The 10,177-nt window shown below is 37.4% G+C and overlaps 1 protein-coding gene across 2 annotated transcripts in view; it reads left to right on the plus strand.

Moving 5' to 3' along the window:
* The window catches only part of PDK1 (pyruvate dehydrogenase kinase 1), a 30,268-nt gene extending 20,971 nt beyond the window's left edge, over positions 1-9,297 (plus strand). The window contains exons 9-11 of one of the 2 annotated variants that reach the window (XM_032880464.1): positions 3,799-3,909; positions 6,158-6,271; positions 8,488-9,297. In XM_032880464.1, coding sequence (XP_032736355.1) covers positions 3,799-3,909; positions 6,158-6,271; positions 8,488-8,628 — 366 coding nt within the window. In that variant the 3' untranslated portion in view covers positions 8,629-9,297. The remainder of the gene's footprint in view (positions 1-3,798; positions 3,910-6,157; positions 6,272-8,487) is intronic. The other variant, XM_032880466.1, reaches the window with a different exon arrangement.
* Positions 9,298-10,177: the final 880 nt, after the last annotated feature.

Consider the following 10,177-nt stretch of genomic DNA (forward strand, 5'->3'; position numbering starts at 1 on the left):
AACAGATCAATGAAATGTGGTACATCCATCTGATGGAGTATTGTTGGGCCATAAAAAGAGATGAAGTATGGGTACCTGCTACAGTGTGGCTGCTAGCTACAATACTGAAAAGATTACACTAAGTGAAAGAAACCAATCCTATCATACAATTCTATTTATATGAAATGTCCAGAATTGGCAAATGTATAGGGACAAGAAACAGATTGGTAGTTGCTTAGGAGTCTGACCAATAAAGAGTCCAGGGTTTCTTTTTGAAGTAATAAAAATATTCTAAAATTTGTGGTGAATGTTGTACATATCTACTTGTATATTAAAAACTATCGAGTTTCACAGTTTAAATAGGTGAATTTTATGGTAAATGAATTACTTTAATAAAGCTGTTAAAAAAAAAAAAAAAAGGAAAGGAAGACTCAGAAGGGTCTTGAAAAGGCTGTTCTAGAAGCCCCTGTAAAGGCTCTGCCCATATTAGGCTCTTCCTCCACACATCCAAGGTCACATGACCAAATCTGTTAAATAAATGCTTTCTTTAATTTCTTCAGTAGAGTTTTCATCCCCATCTGTAGTACTGGATTTTCAGGATCAAGGTCTGCTTTTAATCTGTCTATAGAAACATAGAAAACTAGTACTAAATGATATATATTAGAAAGTCAACAGGATGGCTTATAGTTGAGTTTTTAAATAGTCTTTATATAGTCTTTTTTCCCATTCTTTTAGCTTATTCAAATTTTTTATATTTTTTACCTTTTTTCCATTGGCTAAGAATCCTGTGAGAGAGTTGGTTTTTTCTGGCCGATGACTCTAGCTGCTCTTTTAGATTTGGTGTTTGTGCTATGCTCAGTAAATAAAATAAGTGTTAACAGCCACATGTCTTTCAAATTAAAATGTCAGTGTCTTGGTTTGTTCCCTGTTGGTGATTTTACAAACTAGACATTGAGAAAGCTGTTGAGGAGGAGACTTCAGGAGCTCTGGGTAAGTTCAGGGTTAGTAAATCTCCTGCCTTTAGAGCTGTCACCAAGTTAGTGGTTCATTTCCCTTGGATCTGAAATTCACACAAATTACCCCAGGGAGGCCAGTGTTATGGGGAATAGGAAGTTAGGGATGGCAACTCTTGGTTAGATGACATTGCGAAGTGGTGATTTCATACACCGAAGAGAAAATTTTAAAAATAAAAATTTTGGCAAACTTCTCTTTCTCAGCCTTTCTGTTGACATTACTGTGTATCACCCATCTCTTTTGTAATATCTTTACATTTCCTTGGCATAGGCTTCTTCTGATGATTCTCGATTTTTTCTTCAAATTATCTTGATCAGAAGTTTAATTTTCACATATCTTTCTCAACATATTTCTCATCAGACTGCCATTCTTCTTAAATATGTACAGACCAACTGTCTGTCCCTCTCTCCCATTAATCCCTTTTCCCCTTTTTCCAAGGAACTCAGATCTTCTGGCATAATATCATTTGTTACAATTCCCTTAGAAGCTCTTTCGATGGGGCGCCTGGGTGGCTCAGTGGGTTAAAGCCTCTGCTTTCAGCTCAGGTCATGATCCCGGGGTCCTGGGATCGAGCCCCACGTCGGGCTCTCTGCTCAGCAGGGAGCCTGCTTCCCTCTCTCTCTCTGCCTGCCTCTCTGTCTACTTGTGATCTCTCTGTCAAATAAATAAATAAAATCTTAAAAAAAAAAAAAAAAGAAAAAAGAAACTCTTTTGACCACTTTAAAAATCTGGTTCCAGTTTATTGTGTCTTTGGCTGCAAAGCAAAGGAGGTTAGCTTTATCAGTTTTTAGTTACATTCTTATGGCTTAGTTTACCCCATTTACCTGTAAGAAGAAGACGCTTCTCAAAGTCACCTCTGTCCTTTCTACTCAGCTCTCTGCTTTTCTCATACTGGCCTCTAGAGAGAAATTACTTCTTGTTTCATGTAAGATTGTTGTGTCTTTCTGGCCAAAGGTTAAGGAAAACCAGGAAGTACTTACTGAAGTCTGCTTTTTATCTTAGTATCTATTCTAATATATTCTTTACTTACTTAATATTTACAGAACACCCACACTTCTTACTCACATTACCAGTAAATGTGCAGCAGAACATTAAATTAAAGGATGAGTAATTAACGAATTGATCTATTCTAGAAAATACCCAGAGCTCTTTATTAATCTTATGAAAATAAATCTCTTCACTGGACTTTGAATTCATAGCCAAAAACAATTTCAAGCATGCTTATGTTCAAGTTCTAACTAAAGTCTTTGTGTATTTTTATACTGTAATTTTCTAGTTGTAGATGTATCGGAGGCAAGCCCTCAAGTGGTATTTCAAAGCATATTTTTATTTTAAAAATTAAAATATCTGTCATTTTCATTATGAAAGTAATATATATGCATACTGTAAAGATATTTAAAATTCACATAAAAACTCAACTATAAGCTATCCAGGCTTGACCTTTTTTTTTAAATAATGCTCTTTTAAACTTATTTGTGATCAAGTCTTTGATTTTTTATTTCATTTTTTTTTTTGAGTAGTCTCTACACCCTACGTGGGGCTCAAATTCATGACCCCAAGATTAAGAGTTGGATGCTATTCCAATTAAACCAACCAGGCACCCCCAGCCTACTGATTTTTTAACTATTCAACACTATCTATCCATCTACCTATTTATTCATTCATTCACATATATGTGTACCACACACGCATACACACATGTACACACACACGTTAAACCAGATTTGTTTGTATATTAATGTTACAGATAGTAGACTCAATTTAGATTTTGTGACAAAGGAAAATGTACAATAATTTGGAAAATAAGGCCCCGTTGACTGTAAAGGAAAACAGAATGAAAATAGTCTCTAAATAAATTACTAAATTCAGCCTAACATGTGATTTGAGTTGAGAAATGACATTAGAACAATCCAAAGACCAGTGTACTCTAAACTCAAAAGGAAGTTGTCTGGGGGTCTGTGCTGCTGAATAGTGTTGTGTGGACCTCTTTCACCCCGGTACCTACAGTTCTACACAATATTTCATGGCTCAGTGGTTTTCTATTTTAGAATGTGATTTAGTTTACTTCAGTAGTCCCCTATTTAGGTTAGAATCCAGTTTCAGCCATTCTGCATAGTGCTGTGGTGGATATTCTCATACATACATTGCATACTTCTTTGATTATTTTTTTAGGATAAACACTGTTGGGTCAGCGGGTTCATGCATTTTGAATCTGATTGCCATACCACCCACCAGAAAGGAATAACAAATTCATTGTTACATCCTGGATAGACTTAGTTTATGCCCCGTTCTGTGCTCGCTGCACTGTGGATGTGCGGCCAGTGAGAGGCAGAGCCCCAGCACTGACTCTGTGTTATGATGGAGCTTATTATGCATTAGAATTGTGCACATTGGAGTTCTGTGAAGTCTGCCATTGAGGAGAACGTTTACACTCACAACTTGGATTGCATGGTACTTGTTTTGAAAAGCAGTACTTTCTTTGGGCACAAATGATCTCCTTAACTGGGGGAGTTGGCTCAGGTGGTTAAGCAGCTGCCTTCGGCTCAGGTCATGATCTCAGGGTCCTGGGATCAAGCCCCGCTCTGGCTCCTTGCTCAGCGGGGTCTCTGCTTGTCTCTCTCCCTCTGCCCCTGCTGTTGCTTGTGTGCTTCTCTCCCTCTCAAATAAATAAATAAACAATCCTGAAAGAGAGAGAGAAGGGAAGAAAGAGCAATACTTTCCCATCAGCAGTTTAACTGTAAGTGTGTCTTGGTGTTTTGCTGTTTATGGGACTTGGTCATAAGGCATGATCCTTTCTCACCTTAGATGAGTGACCGAGGAGGTGGTGTTCCTTTGAGGAAAATTGACAGACTCTTCAACTACATGTATTCAACTGCACCCCGGCCTCGTGTTGAGACGTCCCGAGCAGTGCCCCTGGTATGTAATCAAGAAATAACAAAGTGTAAAAAAAGAAAGAATTGAGTGTGTTTCTGTGAATTGGAAAAAAAAAATCAAATGAATATCAAATAAATTACCAAATAAATCAGTTAAGCAATTGTGTAGGGTGTCCATGAGGGAGAAAGGAAGCTATTAGAAAAAAACACTTTCCCCTGAATTTAAACAGCCTGTGGCTCATTTCTTTGTTTGATTGAAAAGAGCACAAGACAGCGAATATTGTTTTACAGTTCTTACTGCCAAGCTGGATAGTGATATGTCAGTAGTTTCATGTGGTTAACCACATTTTGATATACTATGTCTAATAGGAAGACTGAGTTACCAGTTTTGCTAGCATTTGGTCAACACTGATTGAATCTTCAGTGTTGATTTTTTTTTTCCTCATGTACTTATAATTAGAAAAAAATCTCATAATCTAGACTTGGAAAAAAACCTAGAGTTCTCATCACTTAATTGCCCACCTGGAAAAGGCTCAAATTATAATTGTTGTGGTGGTATTTTTTATTGATTTCAGTCACCTGTTTTCGGGTTTCCTTGCTCTCTAACCCCTAGAAAAGCGCTTTGCCGAATATCTGACCTGTAATTTGGGGAGAACTATTCTTTCGGGCTTTGAAACTTCTCTGGCATATGTGCTGGAGTTAGGCTAGAACAGATGAAATGCAGTATAAATGAGTATAAAATAGATGGATCTATTTTAGATTCTTCCTAAGAAGTTACTAGAAGGACTTAGAGTTGTACCTGTTACACAGCACAGATTCTGTAGCTCAGCAGTAATCTAATTCATGTCTTACCATACTTTTAAAAGTATGGTATTTTAAAATGATTACGCCAGGACTGCTGCTCACACTAAGGTGCGTATGCCTCCATGCACTGGCAGACAGACACAGTCAAATAACAAACACGAGCCCCTTCTTAAATTCTGATTTTACTGTAAGAAGTAAGGAAGGAAGGGGTGTATAAATCACAGAGCTGTGTCTGGGATGGTAAGGGATCCAGGGCTGGGAACAGGAGAGCTGTCACCACCCTGAATCGAAGGGAGAAGTTGTTAGCGGAACCCAGAAGAAAGGATAGTAACCAAGCAGCTGCTTACACTCAAGGGGTCTAATCCCAGGGGAAACTACCCTCAGCGGGAAGGAAACAGGAATGACTTCTGTGACTGGACTCCCTCTGAGCTACTACTGGGTTCCCCATTTTCTGGACCCACTGGAAGCAGAGGGCAGGAGAATCATTGATAGCATCCTCCTAGGGCAAGGAGCCATGTGGAGAATGGGTAGTTGATTTGGAAGGGTAAACAGAAACTCTGGTCAGAAAAGCTAAGGAATAAACAAATGGGAGAGGTAGATGAAGCCAGAGCCTACATTTGTTAACAGCACTCTGATTCCTGAATCCATGTAAGCTCTTAACTAAAGTGTTACATGGAATATCATTGAACGTCTGGCTTGGTGATAAAAACTGTTTTTATACTTGTCCAAATGTTTTGCTTTGTATTAAAGAATTTGTTAGATTTATTCAGGTAAAGAAGGCCATTCTAGAACTGGAGACAGGATGAACAAAGACACAGAAATGAAAAATAACATTTGTTTGAAGAACTTAAGAGCTGGAAATTTGGTCCAGCTGGACTAGAAAGTGAGAGGCAGAGACCTGAGGTCTTGAAAGTTCTTTTTAAAAGAAGCTTGAATTTTTATCTCAAGGCAGTGGGTTGGGGATGGTAGGCAGGTAGGTCATGGTGTTAGTGGCGATGTGCTTTGTAGGTTTTTAAACAGGGGAGTGATTTGTCAGTGAGTGACAAAGTGGACTTATTATTGATCTATCCAGGTTCAGAACACAGGCTGAAAATTCATGGTATAAAGTCAAGAGATGTGTCTCTGAGACTGCCAACAAAGCTTTTTCTACTCTTGCTCCTAAAAGAGAGAACATGTTTAATGTGATATTGCCAAAAGCAGTATTGGGATACCCTAGAGCAAGGCAGCAAAGAAGAGCAATGTGCTGTTCTAGGTCTACATGAGTCATTTTATAGAAAAAAGAAAAAAGTTTTAAATGACCAGAGGGGAGCCATCTAATGTAGTACCCCAACTAGGCTTCAGCTTGATCTGTATTAGTGGTTAGGTATTAATGAGCTCTTAGATGCAGTCTCTGATAGCTTCAGGATACTCAGAAGCATTCATTTTAACTAGAAAAGTATTTCACTGTATGGCTTTCTGAATAGAATTTCATTTTTCTCATCTAACAGGCTGGTTTTGGTTATGGATTGCCCATATCACGTCTTTATGCCCAATACTTCCAAGGAGACCTAAAGCTATATTCTCTAGAGGGTTATGGGACAGATGCAGTCATCTACATTAAGGTAATAACTGTAGTCTTCTTGATTTAATGATAATTCTTTTGGTTATAAGAAAATATGCCAGTATTTAGCTGTAATGAAATTTTCTTCTACCTCATCACTGTTAAGATATAAGAATATGTTTTTTTTACATAGGATCCCATGTATTTTCACAAATGATCTCCTTAACTGGGGGAAAGGACACACACTGACCTGTGATGATCAGAACTATAGCTGTTAACAGAAAAAAAGTCGGGCTGAAGTGGGAAATCACAAGTTATATATCACACAAATTTAATGTTAATGCAAAACACATGAATGGACATTGATCCCCCAATTTTTTGATGTACTGCCAGGGTCTTTTCTCCATATATGAGTCTGCAGGTTCACATTTTGGTTGTCTCTTCTGCAGAAGCTATACTTTAACCATGTATTGTTTTGATTTCGTTAAACAAACAACCAACTGCATAATCTTTTTATTTATATGTAGTCCTTTACAGATGTCTTCTGACTCAGATCTGACAGCAATCTGTATATAACTTTTACTTCATGAGTCTTTCCAAAGCATTCATCTTAGTTTTCAAAGCACCTCCACCTACCCTCTATCCATCCATCCATCCATTTATTTATTTATTTGTTTGTTTATTTATTTTGCATTTTGTTTAAGCAATACTTGATTAAATTATGTGATTATAGTGATAGATGTGAGTGCATAAACATATTTGGGAACAAGCACAGGGGACGCTTGTCTGACATATAGCTTACCTGGTGGGAGCAGAAGCTCTTAACCTGCTTGTCGTGTTTATCTGAGTTCAGCATATTTTACAGGGTTGGAGAGCCACCGAGCCCTACCAGCCCCCTGGATTGGTTAAGCAGTGGGCAGTTGGTACCTAACTTAGTGACTCAAGTTTCTTGTTCTGGCCACTAGATGGCACCTGTTTTATAGGAAATGGTGAAGACTGTGTAATGTAAAAAATAAGTTTATCCAAAAAGGTTAAATTTTTTCAAGATAATAATTCTTTCTCTTTTCTTTTAAACCATCTCAATTGTGAATAACTTGAAAAGGGCAACATGAAGGTAACATTTTTATCACCAAACGTAACATTTTTTATCTAGCCCATAAATCAAGTTCCGGTAGTTCTGGCATATTTAAAGAGAATATGTAGGTGAAAGGTTTTTTTTCCCACTTTGTAAAAAAACAGAAAACAGGAATCTCATAAAATCATGAAAATCAGGGGTCTCCTCAGTGGCTCAGTCTGACTCTTGATTACCAGCTCAGGTTGTGATCTTCAAGTCATGAGCTCAAGCCCCCATTGGGCTCCACACTGGATGTGGAGCCTATTTAAAAAAAAAAAAAAAAAAAAAAAGTCATTAAAATCAATGTCAAAAATTTCCTTTCCATTATTGGAATGAAATTCCCTGTTCAATATTTTCTACATCTTGGGAATACCCATGACCTAAGGTCAGAATCCTACTAAAATACCTTAACTTGAAGAAGATAAGGAGGAACATGGTTTATCTCAGGTTCCAGCAATTTGCAGGAAACTGAAATAGAACAGTGTGAATCAATGGTAATGATATGTTGGAAATGTGAAATAATGCACAATGCAGATATCACATCCGCTATAACTGAAATTGGTGGCTCGAACGGCAGGAGGAGAAGACGCAGGGTCAAACCCAAGGCCAAGAATTTGTCAGTCAAAAGCCTTAGACATAGTTTTGTATTTATTGATAATGTTGTTATGATGACTTTTCAAAGTCTGTGATTATGCTGGAAAAAATAATATTTTTTCTAACAAATAATTGAAATAGATTTCATGAAATGATTTTACAATTATGTATATTAAGGTGCATATGTCATTTTTTATGCATTTACACTTAAATGGCTTTTTCAGTTAACCATCTTCTGTTCTGGGTCATGTTTTTGTAAGAGGCGTCTCCTATACCTATGTAAAATTTCATTCCAGCAGCTTCCAGGCTGTTTGGACAATTACTGCAAACAAAAAACTCAAATCAATGTGCACACCAAGCAGTGCCATAGACTTAGTAAATAATGCATTACAAATATGTACACTGTTTCAAAATGTATATAGATGGTGTGAATGATTAGTAAAGTACAAATTCAATAAAGCACTGTTTAATTTGGAGTAACCTTTTGCCACTGTATACTCTCTCAAATAGTGGATTCTAAAAAAAAAAAAAAAAAAAATGCCAGACTTAGGTCCCACTTTTTCTTTCAGGCTTTGTCAACAGAATCGATAGAGAGACTCCCAGTGTATAACAAAGCTGCCTGGAAACATTACAACACCAACCATGAGGCTGATGACTGGTGTGTCCCCAGCAGAGAACCAAAAGACATGACAACATTTCGCAGTGCCTAGATATGCTTGGGACACCTGGCAAATCCAGATGTGGCTTTTGTATTAAATTTGGAAGGGGTGACGTTCAGAACTACATTATACCAAATATTTCACATGTTTTTTTCAATATTAACTATTTGGGTAGAATAAATGGAAAGTGAATTCCATTTATATTTGTTAAACCTCCTAAAGAATGAAATTGTACCTATTTTGCACTTATATTTTCACAGTGAATTGAGCATATTTTTAAACAACTGCAGTTTTGGTCAACTTTCCTCTTTATGGTAGACTTCAGAAGCATGGGAGTCTTTGGGTTTCTGCAGAAAGCTGTGTGGTTTTTAAAGAACTTTTCATTTATGTGTGTTGGAAACCTTTCCTTAATGATTCTGATTAGCTAGTTCACCATCCACCTGTTTTTTTGGAATTCTGCCATCCTTTCTTAATGTGTAATGGCAGCTGTAATAAGATGGTCTTCAGATGTAGCAGTGAGTAAGTAGAAAACAGTTGCCATGTAAATGTGGCACCAGCCACCTTTCAGCATCTACATGCATTACGTCCACTCTGAAGTTGATTTTTTATTTTTTAATTCCATTGCAGAGGATTGTAATGGGTTCCCTGTGGAGCTAAGCCAAGATCGTAAGCAATCTACTTTGAATGTGCTTGTGATTAATGCAGGGGGATATTTTTATACTAAAATTAGCAGTGGCTAAAATTCTAGAGAAGAAATTGAGGTGGAAGCAATGAGTCCACAAAATTGAACTATTGATTATTGAGATTTACCTAGGGGAGCTTTTGAGAGACAAGAGTTTTTTTTGGGTCCGACTCCAGACATACAGAATCAGACTCTCAACTGAGTCCGGAGCCCAGAAATCTCAATTTTTAGAATGCTTCCCAGGTGAGTCTGTTGCCTCACCTAGTTAGGAAACCACCCTTTTAAAGTGAATGTTATAAAGTAACAGAGATCTTTAGGTTTTGATTTTCACTTACTGCAAGGTCAGGCTTCTAGACTCCAGGAGAGACCAACACTCTCAGGCCTGGTGCAATTAAAAGCAGGTAGACAAAGTGACTGCATGAGAACAGGTAACTGAGGAATCAGAACCGTAAAAGCACAAGTATTGATGAAGAACATATATTTTATAAGAAATATTTAGACTTTGTTATCAGGAAAAATTCAACCAGGGCTTATCAACAGTCCTTTGCATTCATATGGTGATTTCTAGTTGACAAATACTTTGGTGTAATATAACTCTGCTGGGCTTTACAACAGATGTAGAGCAGGTGGGATCATCCTTGTTTTGAGACTCAGAGTGTGACCCAAGGTTGCACAGAATTGGAGTCAGGGCCTGAGTGGTCTTTGCTGATCACTGTCAGCTGTCAGGTCTGGGAAACCGTGAAATTAGGAGACTATGTTATCAGTCAGACCTCGACTTTTAAGGTGACAGGGAACTTTATTGAAAATGAATTTTAAAGTAAGATTTTAAATATTTAAAAAACAGCTTTACTACTTAAAGGCGGGAACTTTATCTGGAAAATGCATTGGGCTGAAACACCTCATTCTCAAAAGGATTAT

This window comes from Lontra canadensis, unplaced genomic scaffold (genome assembly GCF_010015895.1).
Source record: "Lontra canadensis isolate GAN:19392208 unplaced genomic scaffold, GSC_riverotter_1.0 scaffold69, whole genome shotgun sequence".
Classification (NCBI taxonomy): domain Eukaryota; kingdom Metazoa; phylum Chordata; class Mammalia; order Carnivora; family Mustelidae; genus Lontra; species Lontra canadensis.